The sequence below is a fragment of the Apaloderma vittatum genome, unplaced genomic scaffold, assembly GCF_000703405.1.
Source record: "Apaloderma vittatum isolate BGI_N311 unplaced genomic scaffold, ASM70340v1 scaffold468, whole genome shotgun sequence".
Taxonomy (NCBI): Eukaryota; Metazoa; Chordata; class Aves; order Trogoniformes; family Trogonidae; genus Apaloderma; species Apaloderma vittatum.
Window position 1 is genome coordinate 40,171 of NW_009728800.1, and position 22,771 is coordinate 62,941.

The window sequence follows — 22,771 nt, forward strand, 5'->3', positions numbered from 1 at the left end:
TTTGTACAGTACTTCCTGAAATGATGAACTGACTCAGTTAGGAAGCAGCATGGTTCATGGCTCAAGTGTGTGTGTGTGTGTGTTCACCTGTTCCCCTCTTCCCCCGAAAGGACTGTGAGTTTCGTGGAGGAGGCTTCCACTGAAGTCAGTGGCCTTACACAGATGAGCTTTTCTTATTCTCACGGAGTTGTACAGAACCACAGCCAATTTTGCTGATACTGGCGGTTCAGTAAACATCAATGTGTCTCTCAAGAGTGTCATAAACAAAGAAGGTCTGAGTGTGTGCTTTGCAGGTCTGTGAGAAGATCATTGCACAAGCAGACTTGTGCATTTGTAGAACTCACCATCTCTTTTCTACCCACTGAATCACCATCTCGCTAGGGAAGCAGAATAAACTTTTGGACTGGACCTGAAATCTGCGCTTGACTTTATTGTTGGCTTGCAAAGTGACCCTCAGCGAGTCATTCTTCATGAGTTTAAATTTTGGCAGGTGGAGAAGAAGGTGTGACTGTCCTCCTTTGCAATGCATTTTGAAGTCTTATGGGGAAGTGGAGTATAAAAGCTGGACACTAGATAATGTGGGTATTTGCCACTGTGTTCTTTATTTAATGCAAAAACCCAGGAGAGGCAAAGAATCTCTTCTCAGATAAGTCATCCTTTCCCCTTCTGTCCATAGAAACACAAATTCTTGCTCATAAAATCTCGAAAACAGATGTGCAAAGAATTTTATTATTTTTTTTAGTAACATTTGAACAACTCCCTTCTCCACCCTTTTTTCCTCAGATTTACGAAAAATTTCTATGTCTTCAAACTTGCCTTTTTAAAACTTTTAGAATAGACATTCTCGTTTTGTTTTTTCTCACCCATTTTTTCTCACTCCGGGAATGTAAATTTTTCTCACTCATGTTAGGCATGTCAACACAATTGCTGTGAGCAGCTGCGAGCTGCCACCTCCACCTGTCTTCCCAGCCTGTAGAGGACGAGATGGTTCAGATCCCCAGAGGATTTAAGCTGTTGTGACTATGCTACCACTGATGGAACATGACCCAGGCAGTGGGTACACTGCTACACTGGCTTTGTTTTTTGTTTGTTTGGGGGGTTTTCAGCTGTATAGGTGTGCCTGTCACTATCCAGCCTCCCTTCTTCAGCTTCTCCAAGTGCTCCTCCTTTTCTTCATGGGGCTTTGTATGCAGCAGCAATGCTCATCCTGCCAGTTACAGTCTTGGCTTGCACAGAATAGAAGTCATATGCTTTTAATCATGTCTAACATTAGCTCCAAAGCTAACTGAGGTGAGCACAGGCTTCTAAAGAGCTTATCTGTGTAAGGTTATGATGTGGTGAACACCAGTTTTCAGCTGTAGGACATTAAAGATATTTTGAAATGCAATAAATATGCAATGTCAATAATTATACCATGCTGTTCTCTTGGTCCTGCTTAGGTATTATTTTAGGGGAAGCTGGCTTGCAATTTAAGTGTGTTGAACATTAAACATGAGATAAATAAACTACGAAAATTACAAGTTTGTCATGTTTTAGATAAATTTTAATATATGCTGAATTTATGTGTAATGGTCTCTATGTCTGGTTGGTATCACTGTGATATCTATATTTTGGTTTTGTCATGACTGGTTTGTCATTTGTTTTTGTGCAGGAAATCTTGTTGGATAATTCTGTGTTGGTAGGTCCCTGTGCCTTGTTAATCCTAAACTTTTGCAGTTTGCAGTGGATTTTGTTATTTCATCTTTTATCTTTTCCGTTTAACCATTTTAATGTAATTTCTTTTAGCATGTCAAGTGACATTTGATTGCCATCCTAACCAGACCCTTCCTAACTTTCTGCAGATGGCAGACATACATTTCATTTATGTGAGGCATAATTTTGCTTTTAACATTGTAAGCACAGAAAAGAAACCGTTTTTTTCATTTACATTTGTATGTGATGCTTGCATTTTGTGTCTGTTATTTGGTCCTGTCCCCTGCTTAGAATGTGGGAGAATGAGAGATAAAAGTTGCACATCTTGCATTATTCAATAGCCTGAAGTGGATCCTCTGTTTTTTCCCTATTAAAAATGAGCACGGAATTTATGCATGTCCAACTTGAAGTAGAATGTGGAGCCTGCTTGATAAATGTTGCATTAAAACTTGGTGGATTTTTTTTTTTAAGGTTTCGATTCATCTTGCAGACATACTTATTGAGGTTTCTTTTCTAAGTACGGAGAGAGCGTATCTTTGTGTGTGCTGCATATGTAAATCTGAGCATTGTAGAATCATGTGCGAGCACAGACATTCAGAAGACAACGCTTAGTTTCATTAATGTAACCAAGCTGAAATTCTGTATAACTCTTTTTGTCCTTAAGTTGTTCTTTCTAACTGTATTTTAACTAATATATATTAGTCATTTTGACTAACGTATATTGTCGTGTTGTTGACGAGTGAGGAGCATGACCTTGCTGCAAGGTTTCCCTGCAGCAAACACTCAGCTCTGTCTATTTTAAGGATGGTGACAGCTAAGGGTGCACAATTGCTTAGGTGTAGAGAATACATGTTATTGATGATAACCTAAGCTTAATTTAAAAGAAGCTGCATAAATATTGGTGTAGCTAGCTTGCCTGGCCACACAGTTGCTCAGTGTATCTTTGGGATGCCCTTCAGAATGTTCTTAAAATTGAAAACAAGCAAATAAAAATCAGAAAGATCCACTCTAACAACAAAAACCTCGAGGCTATGTCTTGGGGATTTTAAGTGTTTTTCCTTGTTCCTGTTATAATTAATCTGTTATCATGTATTTTTCAGAATAAAAAACAAACACTGCCTTGGTGATGTTAAAATACGGTGATGCTATAAGCTTGTTTGCTAGAAGGTGCTCAGGAGAGCTGACTTCTCTGTGTGCTACGTTCTCTAGTAACTCTCACTCTTCCTCTCACCTTCTCTAAAACATAATTTAATGTGATCTGAGTATATAATATTTTTTGTGATAAAATTGTGGCAGTGTTGTCTTTGCTCTTAAATTTCTTTCATGCATGGAGTTCAGATTTACTAGAGCCTGACTGACTGTCTCGCCCTTGGTTACATTTGCATTTCTCTAGTTACATCCAAGTGTGATTTGAGTAATTTTCTCCTGCACTGAGTTTTCAAGCCCATTATATATACCTGCTAGTCAAAAAATAGAGTTAATTGTTCTTTGGGACCGTAATTGAAGTTGATTGGGTCTTTGTACTGATATGGGTTGGAGTTGGATCCAGCCCCAAACCAGTTTTATAATTTGGAGAGAAAGTGTTAGAAGTACTGAGACGTTAAATACAGGAATTGCAAACCCTTTCATTTGGAGTTTAAAAAAAAGCTCAGGAAAACTAACATCAATTACATGCTTACTGACCTCACAGATTTGTCATAACTGTGGTTATTTAGAAAATACGGGCCTCACTGAGGTGTTGCTAGAAAGGTTTGTTAGCCATCTCACTGTTTTTCCTTGCATGTTTCAGGTGAATCTGTGTAGTTCCTACTTACTACTGAGACGTGCGGTGGTAGCGTGCTTACGTCAGCTTGTGCAAAGAGAAGCTGCTGAGGTATCAGAATACGCTGTTGCATTAGTTAAAGAAAGCAAAGAAGATTTTACTGCAGGTGACGTATTGAAATTCTGAGATCAAAGAGCTTAACGCAATGATAGTAAATTTTAAATACTGCTCTGGGTATGAAAACTTTGCTACATCCTTGAAATCTTTAGCTCAGAAAGGTTTTCTGCATTTCTTTGTGGTAAAATGAAGATACTATGGCTTTTCATATACTGTAGATAGTAAGGATCACTAAATAAAAAAATGCAAGTGACGTTCCAGAGAAGCCTGAGCCTGTCTGGCCAGTAGCTGTCAGCATATCTACTTCGTAGCCCTACATTTTACATGCATATTCATAGTTTTATTTTCCCGCGTTTTCTGATTTTAAACTGAAAATCCGTCATTGAGGGAAGGTGTACATAACCTGTTGGAGAAAGTTTCTGCTCACCTTCTTGGAGAACTAGTTAAGTAATGATCAGCTGGAATTTAAACTTCCTAAAGGTTTGTGCTTTTTGCTAGAAGGTCTGAGAATGGTCACTAATTCATCCTCATGTGTTTCTGCTGACCTTCTTGGAGAACTAGTTAAGTAAGATCAGCTGGGATTTAAACTTCCTAAAGGTTTGTGCTTTTTGCTAGAAGGTCTGAGAATGGTCACTAATTCATCCTCATGTGCCTTCCTATGAGAGAATGGTGATAATAAATGATTTCACTTCGGATTTCAATTCAATCTTACATGAAACTTTTCAGAAAAGATAAGATATAGCCATTTTGTAGATCTGTTGATTTTAAAAATTAGTAATATTGGGCAAATAGAAGTCATATTCATTTAACAAATTATTTCCATGTGACGGGTTTTGAGCTTTTTTTGCGGAATAATTGTAACTTCCCTTTCAAGTTAAAACATTGCTTTAGAATTACCTTATGAGGCAGTGTGAAGAATCAGATAGCCAAAGATAATCTTTTTCAGGAGCTCAGATGCTGTGGTGATGTTAATGCTGGGAAATTCAGAGTAGATTTTTTTTTATTTTTTTTTTAATCCCTCCCGGGTAACTTTCCTCTTTTTGTTAGTATGTGTCTCTAAAAGTTCAAAGTTTGTTTTGTACTGAGATGAATTAGATATGGTATTAAATCAATTAATACTGTTCTTGCAGGGCTAGATACTTGTTCACAAGATACTCTCTGCTCAGCCTTTGGTGGGGTTTCTGTGGTCAGTACTGCAGTTTTGTCATGTACAGCATGCAGCTCACAGGATTTGTTCTTAGCAGATGTTAACATCAGAGAAATAGGCCTGGAGGGAGCATTGCTGAGCTTGCTGGACAAAGAACTGGATCAAAGATTGTGCCAAGATATCAAAGAGACTCTGACTCATATGCTTACTTCAATGGCAGTGGCAAAGCTCTCTTTTTGGCTGAAGCTTTGTAAAGATGTTCTTGCTGCCTCAGCTGGTAAGTCCACACACACTGTAGTTGGGAATGCAATGAAAATGGGCTGTGGAGCAGTACAATGAAACTCCTGAGCAGATAAAATTAATTGCTGAATGTTGGGTGGAGAGAGGGAGAATTCCTTTACTGTGCTGGAAATGGAAAAGTGGATTTAAATTTTTTGATTACTTTAAGACACCAAGATTGAAGGGAGTCATGGTGAGTTGGAGGCTAGAGATAGGCTTTGGAGAGATTTCTTTATGAGGCCTTCTGTACTTCTCAGTCACGGTAAAAAGGGTATTATTACATTTCTTCTTTTTTCTTCCCCCTGTGTCCTAAATCTAAATGCAGATTTCAATACAGTAGCTTCAGTAGATACCACCCAAGAAGAGGAAACTGCCAAAGTCGATGATGCATCTATATTAACGTCTGACATGGATGAGAGGTTCCATCCTTTCAGTAATCCACGATGGTCCACCAGAGTTTTTGCTGCAGAGTGTGTCTGTAAAATTGTAAGTCAGTGTGAAAATGCTGGCAGAGCCCATTTTGACATCACTTTGGCTCAGGAGAGAAAACAACGTGATTCAAGAGGTATGTGTTAAGCACTGAAAGAATTTCACAGAATGCAAAGTATGCTTAAAATAAATGTTAACTGTTTGCACGTTCATAGAATTCATCATAAATTTATTTTGTAATCACTGAAACCTTTAATTACTCTGATTAGAAGCCTATATTTATTAACGTGTAGAGCAATTTTTATTTGCCAAAATATTGGCATATCACTGCAGCTTTTACACTCACTTTCCTGGTTATAGTACTGTGGCATATGTGTAGGAAGCCGTTGTTTCTGCGTAAGCACTGGGCATCAGAAGTGACAGGTGGCACCAGTTTACAACATGACGGTGTGATATCTCCACCTTTTTTCTTTCCATAATCTGCATATTACCAACAGAAACACATACCGTTTTCAGTACCTCTCTACGTTTATCTGGAGGTGTTTTCCTCAAAATATTTTTAGGAAATCTCCCTCGTACATAAAGATAGTTATGCTTATTTTTTCCCCCCCCATTCAAATGGAAAGGAGCCTAGATGAGCTAAGATATGATGTCCAAGTAAGATTATTGTATGTGTAAGCTCGATATGTGGTAAGGTAAAACATAAAATACGCATTTTGGAAATGTTAGGAGCAGTAAAATATATTATGTCTAAATTTAGATTTGATAAAACTATTTTCTTGTTTTATTTCTGGATTTTGTTGTGTTTTTCAGATGACTTTTTGGTATTGCATTTAGCTGACTTGATCCGTATGGCTTTTATGGCCGCCACAGATCACAGTGATCAACTTCGTCTTTCTGGGCTTCAAACATTGCTAATAGTTGTTCGGAAGTTTGCAGATGTTCCAGAACCAGAGTTTCCAGGTCACGTAATTCTGGAGCAGTATCAAGCCAATGTAAGCACTGTCGCTGATAACTTTAAAAAGTTTAGAGTCACAGTTAATCTCTAAAAGAAATTTGCTTTTTGCAGTGTTAGTGCTAAGAGTTGGGTTTCTGTTAGTTTGTTGCTGAAACTTAAAAATTTATTCAAACTTAACTTTCTTAGAAAGCGTATTTTCAGTAGGCATGTTTTAACCCTGAAGTTTTTCAAGTTTCAGCATTTTTCCCTCTTCCCTGTTTAAATACAGCGAAAAGAAAATAGAACATTGGGATTTTTTTTTTTTAAAGCGTCAGCTTTAAAGTTTGAAAGTATTGCAAGAAATGTTAGGAACAACTATCACTCGAAACTCTGCATAGATATAAGTAGCTTTTGCACACCAGAGATCATGCTGGCTTGGTCAAATAAATAAGCTGGAGACTTACAGAGATGTCCCAATCATTTGGCATTCCAGAGTGCACTTGTGTTAAGTATGACAGGCCTGTTAAGCCTCATCTGGCTCCCATTCTTCAATTTCTAGCAGACATTGAATAAATCAGATCACTCTCTCTCTTAGAAATGGAGATACCGTGGCACTGACGACATCCTAACGCACTTTGATCTTGCTTTTGCATTAGAATTCTGTTCTACTGCCACTTCTTTGTGGGAAAGAAACGCCTTCATCTAGTCTGGAACTGCCAAGGGAAAAAAATACACCATCTGTCCTTGCTGTCCAAAACCATCAGGAGGTCACAAGTAGAGCTAATAATTATCCTTTTAACTTTCACTACCCTGGAGATTTTTCTACTAATACGATGCATAGATCTTCTCATCAACTGTTTCATGGAAGTTGAAGGATGTGGAGCAGTTAAAAATTTAGTATTTTTGTTGTCAGTATTTTTTCCATAACAGTTACAAGAAATAGGTGGACATAGTTGTTTGTGGGGGTTTTTGGGTTTTGTTTTTGTTGGACTTAAGTAGTTGTTTCCTGAGATCTTCTTCAGAAGTGCCTTAAATGGTGTCTGAGCTTTAGAGGGTCTTAAGAAGCTGTCATTAATTGTCATTAAAACCAACTCCTTTTCACTTATTTTTCCCAAACTTGCATTTGCTGTCCTTGTCCTTCACTTAGTACTTTCATTGCAAAGAGCGTCAGACTTAAGTCTGAGTTACTAGATACCAGCTAAAGCAGCAAGGGAAAATTTCATTAGCCTTTAGTGCAGCAGCCTTCAACAGCGAGAGTAGGTAAAACCTCTGCAACACGGGAAGTGGATGTTTGTGGGTTCTTTATTAGGCAAACAGGGTTTGTGCTGTCCCTTTCTTTCACTTTGAAAAGCTGACCCAACTTCAGTTCTTTATTTCCTTAAGTCTGTATTCTGAGTAAGGAAATGTCACTCAGTAGCGGTCTTGCAAGTCTTTCATGGTTTGAAACATTGTTTTTTTCTTTTGAGGCCTACTCATCAAGTCAAGAGTTCAGGAAGGAAGGAGCTTCTATTTCAGTTTTAGACTGCAAAAAATAGAATCAACTTTGAAGAGGCCTCTCAAAGAGAGCCACGTCTTCAGCATAAGCAGAACAAAACAATAAAAGTATGAGTGCAACTGTCTCCGTGCCCTTTAACCTCATTGAAAGAGTCTTGAAAAATGAAACTGTACTTTGTAATGGAAAACTGCAACAAAGTCTGCTTATGAAAAGTAATCATTTAATTAATTGTTCACTGTGTATTAAATGTTGTATAACTTCTGTTTAGGTTGGAGCAGCACTTAGGCCTGCCTTTGCTCCCGAAACTCCTCCTGATGTCACAGCAAAAGCATGTCAGGCAAGTGTTGAAAGTCAGAAGTCTTGGGTAATAGACCCTCTGAAATGTTCCTTTTGCTTGATATGCCACACAAGAAAAAGAAAATAAATCAAACCCTTACTGCACACAAAATAATGCGACTCACGTTGCCTCTGTACGACTCAAAGATTTTAGGCACTTAAAATCTTCCAAGAAACTTTGCAGCAGGCTGTTATTTCTGACATCCCTCTAATGATTTTGGCTTTCATTACTTACATATACTAAACTGTAACATCATTTAACGTTGATTAGTATCTGAGAGTAACTGTATCTCGGTAGAAATCAGATTGTATTTTCATAGTTTTACAGATGGAAAAAAGAGTGTAGCCAGTGGTGTTTAGCTCTTGTTTCTCATTTTTTCTGTTTTACACCACCAGGTATGCAGTGCCTGGATAGCAAGTGGTGTAGTAAGTGATCTTAATGACCTTCGAAGAGTTCACCAGTTGCTTGTATCCTCCTTGGTCAAAGTGCAGGCTGGGAAAGAAGCACAAAGTCAACAATATAATGAAAGCACCTCAACTATGGAGATACTGGCTGTGCTTAAGGCTTGGGCAGAGGTTAGTGTAACAGCTCTGTAATGATAGTCTTGATATTTGATAGGTGAGTTAGAACCTTTCAGACAACGTTTTCATGAATTTCTTATGTGAGTCATTAAATAGAAGTTGCCTGTCCTTCACCTTGCTTTGATACAGTACATGACCTTTGTAAACGTAACAAAAGCACTTCCAGTTAAACTGTGTTATACTATACATTAAGAAATATGTCTTAATGATTAAGAAAACATTCTAATATTTCAATATTAATTTTAAATGGGTGTGGTATAAATGGCTACGGTGATGGTCCACTGAACCTAACATTTTAAATAGGTGTCATTTTTCTCATTGTCTATCAGCATTTAATTTCTTACAGGTAGTTCTTTTAAGTTAGATGTCAGTTTGGTGCTGCATTGGCTAACTGCCTTAAAGTGAGCTCCCGTGAATGCCTGTTTTAATACATGTAAATGCAGGGTTAGATATTTAAAAATCAAAAATGTGAACAATGTGTAATCTCTAGAAGATGTCTCTTAGAAAGCTCTGATAATGACCTTGGATGCTCGCGGTTGATAACCAGCTACATATGAGCATGTTACATAGTTAATATGATAATCCTGCCTATAATCAGGGAGCTATTTTGAAGAGATAGCTTTTATGTGAACATTTGTAGAAAAACTTACCAATGTCTGGTGTCCACACTTGAGAAAGGATATTGGCAAAATTGGAAAGCCATTGGAGAAGAGCTCGCAAGTGGAAATAAAGATCTTGAAAACGTACTTACACCAAGAGATTTTTGATTAAATAGACTGATGTACTTTTCAGGAAAAGATAAGGTTCTGTGGTCAATATTAAATTATTATACAGAGAAAAGATTTTTAATGGAATATAACAATAACCTATCACTGCTTAACTTGGAGCAGGAACAGATTCTGGGAGACCTCATACATGTTCAACACAGAGTCACAGTAATGATCACGGTAGTTTTCCAAGTGCTAATATATGTAAATCTCTCTCCAAATATATCAACAGGTCTACATAGTTGCAGTTGAAAAGCAGAAAAATCCAAGTGATGCGCATAATCACTGTTTAAAACTTGCAAACTCTGCGGAAGAAAGCTACGGAGATGTAATATCTTCAGCCAGTGGACTTCTAGACTTAGTACAGGCAGATATTGGAACCCTAAGCAAGCTCTGGCTTGCTGCACTTCAGGATTTTGCTCTCTTAACTTTGCCTTCAGAATATGCATCACAACTACCTGCTGAGGGTAAGAAGACAAATCAGTTGTATTTTTGTCGGTCACTTTTGAGTACACATCAGTAATGTCCCAGCTGACTTGTGTCCAGATTGTAGTAAGATTAAATAGCATAGGAAATACACATACTTGTGTATCTTTCTGAAGATAAAACTGCTTTTGAGAACAGAGGTTTAACTAATGTGCAAAGTAGTTTGTTTAGTATTCTTGTTTGTTACATAATTTTATGGTTGAAAAAAGAAAAAGATATTTATGTTGAATTCTATCCAAATCAATCTAAATTATGTTAACCTGAATTTTAATATTAAACTTTTTAAAAAAAGGCATACAAAAAATACGATAAATATAATTTCACTGAAAAGAATCCCTTTTTTGTAAGAATGCAAAAATATGGTCGGTGAAAATAAATGACATACTTAAAACTGTAACTTCTCTTCTTGTAGGTGGTACATTTTATACAGCAGAGACAATTGAAAATGCCAGACCTCATTACTACAACTCCTGGGCACTGATACTATATGCTACAGCATTATGGCTTACCAGCACGGGTTTCATTGTGGTTGATCCAGATGAAGGAGTTACTAATCTCTCTAGACCTGTCACCCCAACTACAATGTGTCAAGATTCTTCTACTAGGCCCTTGGTGAAATCTCCGGAGGATGTGAATACTGACCGATTTCATCTTATCTTGGGTTAGTGAGCACAGAATCTGCCTAGATGCTGTAACCCAAAATGTCATTTTTAATAGATAAAACTGTTAGCAAGCAAATATTTAATTGTTCACACTTAACTGAATCACTGAATATTGACTCTCTTAGAAAAATACACAGTCAGAAAAATTTTAAGTCCTAGTGAGAAAATTGTAGAGCATTTTCCCAAATGTTGCCATCATACATTTTGGAATTACAGCTGTACCAACTGGCATGAGAATATGGATCACAGTTTATATATATAATGTTTATCTCCAGTGTCATGTCATCTGAAGAATCCTGAAAGCTCAGGAAAAAAAATATTTTTTTTTATTTGCTATAGGATTTGCAAGCTTAGGCTTCATATAACTTGCTTATTGCTGGTGATCAAATTGTGGTAGCTGCAGTCTTTAGTATTTTTTGAAAAATGGGAAGATAAAGCCTCAGCCTTTGCATTTCCAAGCTATTATTACCTTCTCCATTATTTCCGTTGATTACATAAATCAGTGTGAATAGCAAATGTTGTGCTATATATACTCATAATGAGTCGTCTGCCTGTTCATTGGACCTAGAGTTCAGGGTTTTACTCAGGAATTGCTCTTTTTAATTTATTTTTTTTTGTTAATAGCCGTTTATAATTGTGTCTTGTGCTGTCTAGAAGCTGAAATACTTTCATTTTTTTGACGGAAATACAGTTCTTGCGCCAAGGTACTACCAGTAGGAGAGGAATTCACTTCATATAAAATGCAAATACTATTTCTATCTGTTCAACCTGCCATTAGGTTACTCAGTAATTGACAAAATTACTTCTTAAAATTCCAAGCACGTACGGGTTTTTTCTTTTGATGTTTACAGGAATTAGTGTGGAATTTCTCTGCTCTCCCCGATCAGATGCAGCAATGGAGAACATTATCGCCTGCTTACGTGCGCTACAGGCACTTTTTGATGTTCCATGGCCGAGATCTAAAATAGGTGGTGATCAGGTAATGTCTTAAAGATCAAAAGCCCTCCAGAATTAAGGCATAATTTCAGTTTGAACAGTAAATCTACTCTGTTATATATCCAGGAATCTTCAACACATAAGTAGTAGGCGAGTTATAAGCTTTACCAAGCTGTAGAGGGAGGAGAGGAAAAAGAGCACAACATGGAAGCTATGAGAAGACAGTGAAAGGCAGAGAACTTGAGAAGGAAAGGGTGATTAGATGAGTAGAATGAGAGACCCAGGTAAAAGAACTCCAGGAAAAAAAAGTTCTCTTGCTTTCAAAGGAGAGCAAGATTGATTCTGTTGTAAATATTGAAGATGATAAAAGGGAACTGGACAAAAGCAATGTTATTTTTTTTTAAAAAAAAAAAAAGCAAAACTAAAAAAACCCATATCACACTAATGACCCTAGTAAGAAGTAGTAACTTTAAAATTCCTTTTTTATTTTTTCCTTTAAATTAAGCTTGTATAAAGCTTAATCCTGTGTGCCCTGCAGTTGTCTAACATAGCAAAAGTGATAAAACCTGTGGACATGTCCAAGCGCTGCTGACTTTTTGGTGCCCTCTCTAAGGAAATCCATACACTGTAGGAGGGATACAATGTAGTATCCCCATATTCTAGAGTTAAAAAGCCATAAGATAAAGATTGCTTGTGTGGTTTTCTGTAGTTTTAAGTGCTTTATCTCTCTAAATTGTCATGTTTATTATTTTGTTGGGAGAATTGAGCAGGACTGCTGCTACTGGGAACTAGGAGCTAGATGCTGAAGAAAATGTCAGATCGTGTTGTTGTATCCTTAGTGAATTCCATAGCGAGATTAACAAGAGGAATACTGTTGTCTTTAGCAAGTTTCTAAAATTCCTGCATTAAAATGGGGATATATTAAGCATTTTTCTTTCTGTAGGAGTTGGGTGTGGAGCTGCTGAATGTTTTGCATCGACTGATACTGACCAGAGAATCACCTGATATTCAGCTTGCTGCCCTGGAAGTGGTTCGTCTGATTCTTTTTGCAGCTCAGGAACATGTGAAGGAGAAGCGGAGAAGTGCAGAAGGTACGGTGATGTACGAGATGCTGAATACATAGTATCAGGGTTAAAGCAATTCTTTCTTGGAAAACTTGGATTCTTTAAGGTGATTCTTAATGAAGGTGACTAATCTTGGTTTACTTAAGTCAGTGCAGGTGCCTGACAAGAAATTGGGCTGGTGTGATGTGTAGCACATGGTTTTGATGGTAACTAGAGGGTGTGAAGTGAGGAAGAAAGCTAGAGAAATTGCATTTGGGATACACCAAAAGAAAGACACTGGGAGAAGAATCAAAACACGTCAGGTGACGTCATGCTGGCATGGTGCCTAGGCATGTATGTCTAAATGTACTGTGCACACTTGCCTTTTGGCAATCAGTGCCTAGTTTGCTTATGCAGAAGGATGGATGTTGGCCAGTAGAACTTTGAATACATATACATGCACGTATACACGTATCGAGTTTATCAAATGATGAAGAAGTAAACTTTCTGGAAACAAGGTACAGACTGCAGATTTCTGCCATATTTCTTCTTTTTGTTTTAGTTGATGATGGTGCTGCAGAAAAGGAAACATTACCAGAATTTGGAGAAGGCAGAGACACAGGAGGACTGGTGCCTGGGAAGTCATTAGTCTTTGCAACGCTGGAGTTGTGCGTTTGTATTCTTGTCAGACAGCTTCCCCAGCTCAACCCGAAATTAACTTATAGCCCCGCAGTTCAATCTCGAAAACATCTGCTATTGTCAGAAGATGGAAGTAGACTGGTAGCAGCAGCATTAGTTATTCTCTCTGATGTTCCTGCAATCTGCTCTCCTGAAGGTATGCTCTTTCATCACCAGATAAGATTAATGAAGGAATATTGGGCTCTTTTGAGCCCCCTTGTTATTACCTAATTTTCTCAGCTGGATAAATCTGGCAGCAAGTTTTCTTGATTTGCTTGTGACAATTTCCTGTTCTAATTATTTTTTGACTGTCAGATTACAAAACAAGTTACAAAACTGAAGCAATTAAAGGAGTAGGTTTTCTTTTCCTCCCACGTGTAGCAGTGCAATTAATAGATTCATTTTGTACAGGGAAGTATACGATAGCTACATGATTATATTCTACTCAAATTGTATATTCTGGAATTTATGATGCAGACATAAATTAAATTTAAAAGGGAAATATATCATGTTACCTTTCACTAGAAGCTGTCATTGGTACATTAAGAAACCACTGTAAGGAGTTACAGTTGATTTCTCAGATTAGTTGATTTTTATGTATGATTCATTTTGTATTCACTCTGAACTTCAAGATGGTTTCCCCCCACCCCCAAATATCATATTCTTATGTATCATCTCTCAGTACTGTTACAGCCACACCTATAAACCATTTCTTCCCTGTTCCTCTGTTCCCACCTTAGTTATTTGTGCTACATCTTAAGCAAACTTTTACCAGCTGTGGAAATCTCTTTTTTTTTTCTTAGTTTGTGTTCTGTTACGGAGTTCTTCTTCAGAGGATAGCATACTCCAAATGGAATAGTAGGCAGTTCTTGCTGTCATTGTAGGGTGATGACATGACTTCTCTTTTCCATCTGCAGCTCATTATTTATCAGCTCAAAGCAACAAGAAACAACCAGCATCACTTAGATCTGAGGGCACTTATCTTGTATGAATAATCTGTGATTTTTCTTTCCTCCCTGTAGTTCGTTTTGTCTTTAGCTGTTGAAATTATTCCCCAGACTAACAGCTTGCAGGATCAGACCAGATGGGATGTTTACATTAAAAAACTTAAGCATCTAAGTCAGGTGACTAAAACAAGAAGCTTAAACTTGGCTTACATAGTCATAGAATGATAGAATGTTGGGGGTTGGAAGGGACCTCTAGAGATCATCTAGTCCAACCCCCTGCCAGAGCAGGGTCACCCAGGGCAGCCACACAGGAACGTGTCCAGGTGGGTTTTGAAAGTCTCCAGAGAAGGAGACTCCACACCTTCACCGGGCAGCCTGTGCCAGTGCTCTGTCACCCTCACAGTAAAGAAGTTTCTCCTCATGTTGAGCTGGAACTTCCTATGTTCTAACTTAAACCCATCATTTCTTGTTCTATTGCTGGGCACCACTGAGAAGAGATTGTCCCCTTCCCCTTGACCCCCACCCCTCACATATTTATGTACATTAATAAGATGCCCTCTCAGCCATCTCCTTTCAGGGCTAAACAGCCCCAGTTCTCTCAGTCTCTCTCCGTTGGAGAGATGTTCAAGTCCCTTAATCATCCTCGTAGCTCTCCCTTGGACTCTCTCCAGTAGGTCCCTGTCTCTCTTGACTCGGGGAGCCCAAATCAGTTGAATAGGGAAGATTTCAAGGAGGGAATTCTTATAACGAAAGAGAAGAGAATTTCTATGTGAAACTGCATCATTTTTTCCCCTTAAATAGGTAACTAAAGTTAGGGTTCAGGGCTACCGTGTTTCTTACTTCAGGCACCTGTAATGATATGTAGGCATAATCAAGTTTTCAAATACATGATGCTCATGAACTTCATTTCCTACTGAAGTCCAAGAGTGAATTTTCAGAGACTTGGCTGTTTTAAAAATAGAAGGTAGATGTCCTCAGGTTCAGAAGATACTTATGCATGTGGCAGAGACCTTCGTTAATCAACAGGTCTGTTACAAACATGGGTATATTAAAATTTTAAAAACTCAAGCACTTTGCTGATTAGAGAAGGCCATAGGCATCTTAAGCCATATGCTTAACTGTGCTTTGCTGAATAAGAACTTCAGGTAGGAGCAACACGTAAGTATCCAGGTTTCTAGATTGTCTCCAGTATGTGCAGAATTCTGTATTGCTATTAGATTCAAAGACAGAAGAATATGCAAAACTGCTGTGCCAAGTTGTTCCTGTGATTTTTTAATATTTTTTAATAGGTTCTTATTCTGGCAGATCAGCTCTCAGATTCTCAGGGGTAGATGCGGATACGTAGGACAATCTGCTTCTCTCCTTAGGTCTCCCTCTTTTCCAAAATATTTGTTAGAGTTTTTTATTTTAAATCTAGGATTTTTTGTTAGGCATTTGTAGTCAGAGATCCTCTTCTTATTACTCTCACTAAATTCTTGACTTCAGTGATTTCTTGGAACAATGATATCCTTGGCTAACTACACACCAAGTGGGAGAAGTATTTCCTCTTCCCAGTTTTGAAATTACACCATTAATTTCCTTCACTGTATTCACTGTGAAATACGCTTAGATGCTCTATTCACTACTTTGTATCCTTACATAGCTTCTCTTATTCTGCTACTGAGTGATTCTGATCTTTCTCTTCATGCTTTTCTCTGAACACAACATAATTCCACACTTCATATAATCATCAAGGAAAAGATATACAGTGCTATTTTAAAAAATAGAAAAGTTTAACTTCACTTAAGCAGACTGACTCTATGTTTGTTGTAGCAAGTCACACGATATTGCACATCTTTCTTCAAATTACTGTTTTAAGCATAGATATTTAAAATGTTAAATTATAAAAAAAAAATTTTTAATGTGAAAAGTACATGATTTTTTTTTAACTTCTGCAAAATTAATTTGGTTTATAGGAAGTGTTTCAGTTCTTCCTACTATCTTATACTTAATTATTGGAGTACTTAAAGAAACTGCTGTGAAATTGCGAGATGGTCAGTTACCATTGACAGTTGCTGCATCTCTACAAGCTCTTAAAGGACTCTTGTCGTCTCCGATGGCTCGAGCAGAGAAGAGTCGGACTGCTTGGACTGATCTTCTACGTAGCGCTTTGGTCACAGTGCTTGACTGTTGGGATGAAGGTGAGTACAAATTTGGAGGTTGTGTGTTTAAAAACAAAACAGCAATGTTTGGCTGAAAGGTTGTTTGACTTCCTGCACATCTTAAAAAAAAAAAAAAAAAAAAAAAGACAAATATCTAGTCACAGGAGAATTAATTGGCTATCAAATACTGTTGAAACTGCAGTGCAGTCATGTCCCTACAGTTTATATGTGAAGTCATCATCTGTAAAGGCATAAAGGTGGGATTATGGGTTTACCCCTGATTTATGTAGTGCCACAATGTAGTTCCACGGTACAACAGAATTAAAATGAAGAAGGAGGAGTTATAGCTTCAGTGTGCAGTGCAGCATAAAAGACAGCTGGACCACATACAGCTTCTCTGCAAAGAATTAATGTCTGTATGAAGGCAAAGGACATTCAAACAGTAGTTTAAGACAAAAATGTTTTTTGTCTTAAAGTTAGCTTTCTGTGTGCTTCTTTTAAACTTCCCAAGTTTGTAGTATTTTTAACATTCCTTATGTTTAATCTCCAAGTTGTGATTTGTTGTTGGAACTTGTGTTTGTAGTGCTGTTTTGTTAAGTTATAACAAATGAATATATGTTCTTAATGCAAATTTTACACTAGTCTCAAAGTAGCTTGGACCCTTGTATGTCTCACCAGCTCTTCAGAGATATTTATTACACTTTGTACAGAGGAACAATGGAATAGGAGCATACTGTTATTTCTAAATATATGCATATAACCACCCCTGAATTCCTATTTTGGCCTTGCCTTTTATTACAGCAAAAGTAATCTCAGATTCCTAAAGAAACATGGACATTGATATTTTTACTCCATGTCTTTCTAACACTTGAATTCGTCAAATTGCATTTTAACGCAAATCTAACAGACTCTTACTTTATTGACAGCAGGTGGACTTCTCCAAGAACTTGATGAAGTTAGCCTGCTTACTGCTATTACAGTATTTGTTGTATCTACCAGTCCAGAAGTTACTACCCTAGAGTGCCTTCAAAAGCGTTGTATTGAGAAGTTTCAAATAACACTCGACTCAAAAGATCCTCTTGTAAGTACTGGTGAAGTTATAAGAATATCAGTATCATGTTAAATGGATTGTAGCTTATTTTCTGTTCAGTTGTTTCACTTGTCCTGTGCGTTGATTGCAGTTAATTCTGTCTGGATTATATCTGTTGTATTTTAAAATGCAGTTTGAACCAGTTAGCAAGAACACGTCCAGCAGTGCATCTTATGATCTTTTTTATCCTGTATGCCTCTGGGGTGTTTTTTTTGCATCAGACTCAAAGCTTTATACATTGATAAGTACATGATACGGACGTGTAGTTTTTCAGGCACCTTTTTTATTCTATCCATTTTATTTTCAACACACAGATACTGTTTTTTGCACAGGAAGTCCCTCAACTGTGGGTCTCTGGGAGCTGGAGCAAGTACCGCTATGTAACTTTTACAGTCTCATGAGCATCAGCTCCTGGCCACTGCTGGAGGCAGCGTATTGAACTAGATCAGTGCTTTGTTCCAATGTAGTATAAATATTTTTACGTAGTTGCTTTAGACTGTAATGTCACAGTTCATCTGTTACTGTCCTCATATAAAAAAAACAATGTAGCAGAAAAACTGTTTATCGTCATTGCAAACACAAACGGCTTTTCTAGGAGTCAGAACTTCATCACTCTGAAAGTCCAGCCCTGAAAATAATTTCCATTAGATTTCATATTTGACTGTGAGAATTCACTGTAAACTGGTTTTCTTGCATTCTCTCTGTATATATTCCATAGTAACAAAAACATTAAATAAAGTTACTATTACTGGAGAAATAGCTTTAAGAAAGTACTTTACTACCCGCTGATAGGAAGCTGTGGATGACAGCTATAAATGTAGAAGTGGTAGTATGCATTTGCAAATTTTATCCAGGTGTTTAGGCATCTGAGCCTTTCAGAAATTGTGGAGAAACTTGACAGTTTCAGTCCTGTTGACTTCAATGACATGCTGCTGCACCATTTGAGGCTTTCTTAAATTGCACCTACAGTTTGACAGAGGTAGTGCTTACATTTTAAACACCTATTTTAAATCAGCTGTATTTTTGGGAAAAAAAAAAAGGGTGCATTTTCAAGACATAATCTTCACACAAAGTTTAGTGGTTTTTTTTCCTTAACTGAATAATGTAGGAAGATGTAGGGCTTGGGGAAAAGAAATTGAAAGCATGATCTAATTTCTCTTTAATAATTTGGTTACAAATTATAAAGCTTCTATAAAATATTATGCATTAGCAGCCTGCAACGTCATGAATTTTCAAGCTGCTGGGCACATTTTTCCCCATCTCTAAAATTTTATCTGACAAGCTGTGAATTTTAAAACATCTGACATGTATGTTTAACACTTTGTAACTTCAAATTTGATTTTCCCTTTAGGTACAGTATAAGTGCTACCAGCTGCTACACTCCATCTTTCAGCATCCAAACAAAACGGTGTCGTATCCTTATATTCATTCTTTAGCACCATCCATTGTGGGAAAACTGCAGGAAACAGAAAAAGCAAAACCTGAAAATGCTGCTGAACTTCAGGTCATTCAGGAGGGAATAAAGGTGGTTACAGCTCTTACAGCCACCGCTGAGGAAGAGCACCGTAAGTTACTTCTGTTACTGGTATCTGAAAGTAACAAATTAAAACAAAATGACCACCAGGCATTGAGTTCTGAATACTAATTACTAACAAAATTGCTGGCAATAGTGTTGGATCTTTTTGCCATACAGTTCAAATAACACCTGCAGCTTTATAGTTTGTGTTGAATGTTAACTTAGAGAAGTACTTACAGTTAGGATTTGAAGCTGTCTCTTAAAAAGTGTGTGTTTGTGTTTTCAACGTTCATAGGTGTTCATTTGGTTGCCTGCCTTCTTCCCATTCTTATTTCCTTTCTTTTGGATGAAAATGCCCTGGTTTCTGCTACAAACTCAGCAAAAAATCTGCATGAGTTTGCTCTGCAAAATCTGATGCAGATTGGTCCGCAGTACTCGTCTGTTTTTAAAAAGCTAATGGCTTCCTCTCCAACTATGAAAGCCAGGCTTGAGTCAGCTGTGAAAGGCAATCAAGAAAGCATCAAAGTGAAGACTGCTAAGCATGCCAAGAACCCTGGGAAGAGTTCAAGCATTCAGCTGAAGACCAATTTTCTCTAAAGTCTCATATTGTCATTTTATGCACTTCCATATCAACAGCAAAAAAGGTCCCTTTTAATTTCTAAATAGAGTAGGATCACTGTGAGTTGATCTCATATATTTCAGTTTGCACTCAAGTATCACAGAAAGTTTTTCAGAGAGAACAAATCTCTAGATAACTTTCTGGTACTGTAAGATTTCTTAAACATCGCTAAACACTATGAATAAATTGTATCAGAGGTCATCTAATCTACTTTTTTTTAATTTTTGGATTATAATATCACATATGCACATACCTATGGTAAAAAAAAGTATAGTGAACTTTACCACAGATATACGTAGGGGCAGCCCATACTTAGCCATTAAGTAAAACTAATTTTGTTTTAAATCAGTGTTTGTCAAAAATAAGTTACCCTGATTGGTTTTTGGATTTAAGTGAGACAGAAATTTACTTTCAGGTTGTAATCTATCCTAATTACTCATTTAGCACACTGCATCGTTAAGCCAACTGATGAAATATCCTGTAAGCCTTAGAGTAGGTGGTTGTCATTCTCAGAAAATTCAACTCAGTAAAGGTAAGATCAATAGCTTTAATGCTAATAACTTCTTGAGCTGGCCGAGTTTTACCAGATGCTGTTAAATACAGCTCTCCCGTGCTTCGTCACCGAGGAGTCCGTAGTGCTTTACACAGCGGGACTGTTACGCGTGTGTGAGTACTGGCAGGCTTGGTGCCTTGCTGCTTGACACAGTCTCACTTTTCAGGATGTATCCTTGTGCTAATTCTGCATTGGGAACCCAGGCAATTGAAGCGTGCATATCTTGTCCAGGTAGGACAGCAATTTTAATACACCGTGCCTCGATTCAGACATCTGCTCTCTCTGGATGTATGTTTCCTGATCTTTAAATGATCGGTTATATAAATGTAAAGCACCGAAATTTATGTATCTCTGCAATGAGAGATGGACATATTTGAAGTCAGCTTGTCTTGTGTCAAATAAAGTGCAACAAACTCAGCATAAGGAGTATTTAATTAACATTTTTAGGAAGGAACATATTTTAATATAGAAAAATAACTATCAAAATTGCAATGGCTATGAAGTATTTTCTACATAGAGTGTATTGATTTCTTTCTTAATACTGGCATTACCTAAACCAAACACTATCAAACCGAGAATACTATTTCCTTCTTGAATCTAATTACTCTGAGAGAAAGAACAAAAAAAATAAAAAAATTTACAAAACTGAGAAACACTCCGTGACTCAGGAAAAGTGTGATGTACTGTATTTTATTAGAAGTTTTGTATATAAATATAATTGTAAATTGTACAGAATTAACCATTTGACCAAAGTTGTAACAACTCATTTTTCTAATTTACATAAATAAAGATAATTTTCTTCACTTAAGATCTGTCTTAATCTTTTTACCTAGTAGCAGAGGAGCTTTAAGGATTCTCCTAACAGAAGGGAAACGTTTCTGCACTTGCTGAGAAAGTTAGTTGCTACAGTAGGTATATGTGGCTACTTTTTTTCATTTTCTGTAGTGCGTAAGAACATCATTAACCTTTTTTCCACTAACATTTTTTCATGTTGATAATACAATCTGATTAAATCCTACTTTGCAGAGAGACTTTTAAGAAGCGTGCTCGAATTGCAAGAACACCAAGCAAAGCTGTTAAAATCCCCAAAATTAAAGTTTTAGAAGAGCCTAGTCGTAGATTTCTTAGAGGGAGCGGCTCATTGTAGTAGCTCACAACTGAGTCACTGAGAAGTGCTGTAATTATGTCATCTGATGTTTCTTGGTCTTGTAGCCATATCTGGGAAAGCACCATTTTTAACATCCCTGTGTGCTCTGAATGCAGAAGCAAAAATGATTCGATAAAGAGAACCATTTCTATTTCTTACTATAAATTAGGACATAGATGGGAGCTTAATTTGTCCAATAATTAATTTATCCACATAGTAAAAATACCTGTGTCTTCAGTTATACTTTATTATATACATTTACAACGAAGAGTTGTAATAATGAATAAACCTACTTGTGTAAGGTTTTATAAATTAGTCTTACAGCTGTTACCTTGTTTCAGTTTAAAAAAAAAAAAAAGAATTTGGCTTTCAGATGCCTTTCATGCAGTCTTGTTTATTTACAAGGAACATGCATAAATCACTTTTTTCCCCTGAAGAAGTAAGACAGTAGAGCAGTTTTGGTTTTAATTCCACTCTTATTTTTTAGGCATTGTTTGGCATTCAAGCTTTATTTAACCAAATAAAAAGAGCCAAACATATGTTTAGCCGTAAACCGAAGTCTCACTTTTACAGCTCCTGCTTCTTGTATTCCCGGCCTCTGTGCTGATTGTTTTTCTTGCCATTTATCTACAAACACCAGTAAATTTTCTTCCAGTAAATTGTCTTTGCAGTGAAGCATGTGGCCTGCATGCATGTTTGTTTTGTATGTATCCACTGTTTATTCTAAAGTTTGATGCTTTTGTGTGACAATAGTTTTGCTTATGCCTAACTTTAAGTGTATATATATAAATATGGGTACATCACAAACGTAATGTTTAAGTGCTATGCAAAAATTATTATCAGACAACTTTCTGTTGACTGCAACAAACCAGAATTAGTCAAAGCATAGTTGGGATGTGATTGTTTTTAATTGGATACAAGTCTGAACAGCTGAATAAGCACCATTTCTAATGGTATCGCTTAGGCTAGAAGAAGTCTGAGACTGATCTGGTGTGTTCCGAGGTGCGGGAGTCGCCTTCAGGCTGACATTCAGCATCAGTCAAGTGATGCACATATCACCATAAAATAAGATTATCAAATGCATAGGAAGCATATCGGGATTTTTATTAATAAAAGTCAGTTAATAATTGGAATTTCCAGAGGGATTTTTCTTCCCCAAAGACTGCCACAGCAGTAACAACGTGTGCTGTTGCAATTGCAGGAGGGGTGAAGTGATCTAAGATAGTTTGCTAGTTTATCAGAAGTAGTAGTAATACTGCTTAGTAGGGAACAGGCAGCAAATTTAATGAAATTTCAATGTAGTTTTAATCTGAATGAAGTTGGATGTATTTATGGCAGTGACAACATATGAGGGGTCACTGTGACAGTCTCCTCTAAAGCTTCATCCCTAATCTCACTGCTAGGTATATG

General features: G+C 37.1%; 1 protein-coding gene across 2 annotated transcripts in view; it reads left to right on the forward strand.

Moving 5' to 3' along the window:
- Window positions 1-19,918, forward strand: part of HEATR5A (HEAT repeat containing 5A) — a 50,156-nt gene extending 30,238 nt beyond the window's left edge. The window contains exons 21-35 of one of the 2 annotated variants that reach the window (XM_009874180.1): window positions 3,482-3,620; window positions 4,738-4,995; window positions 5,323-5,562; window positions 6,240-6,421; window positions 8,127-8,195; window positions 8,591-8,770; window positions 9,776-10,010; window positions 10,442-10,690; window positions 11,543-11,670; window positions 12,571-12,718; window positions 13,233-13,505; window positions 16,251-16,493; window positions 17,381-17,517; window positions 18,878-19,091; window positions 19,338-19,918. In XM_009874180.1, coding sequence (XP_009872482.1) covers window positions 3,482-3,620; window positions 4,738-4,995; window positions 5,323-5,562; window positions 6,240-6,421; window positions 8,127-8,195; window positions 8,591-8,770; window positions 9,776-10,010; window positions 10,442-10,690; window positions 11,543-11,670; window positions 12,571-12,718; window positions 13,233-13,505; window positions 16,251-16,493; window positions 17,381-17,517; window positions 18,878-19,091; window positions 19,338-19,639 — 2,997 coding nt within the window. In that variant the 3' untranslated portion in view covers window positions 19,640-19,918. Of the gene's footprint in view, window positions 1-3,481; window positions 3,621-4,737; window positions 4,996-5,322; window positions 5,563-6,239; window positions 6,422-8,126; window positions 8,196-8,590; window positions 8,771-9,775; window positions 10,011-10,441; window positions 10,691-11,542; window positions 11,671-12,570; window positions 12,719-13,232; window positions 13,506-16,250; window positions 16,494-17,362; window positions 17,518-18,877; window positions 19,092-19,337 lie in introns of both variants that reach the window. The other variant, XM_009874181.1, reaches the window with a different exon arrangement.
- Window positions 19,919-22,771: the final 2,853 nt, after the last annotated feature.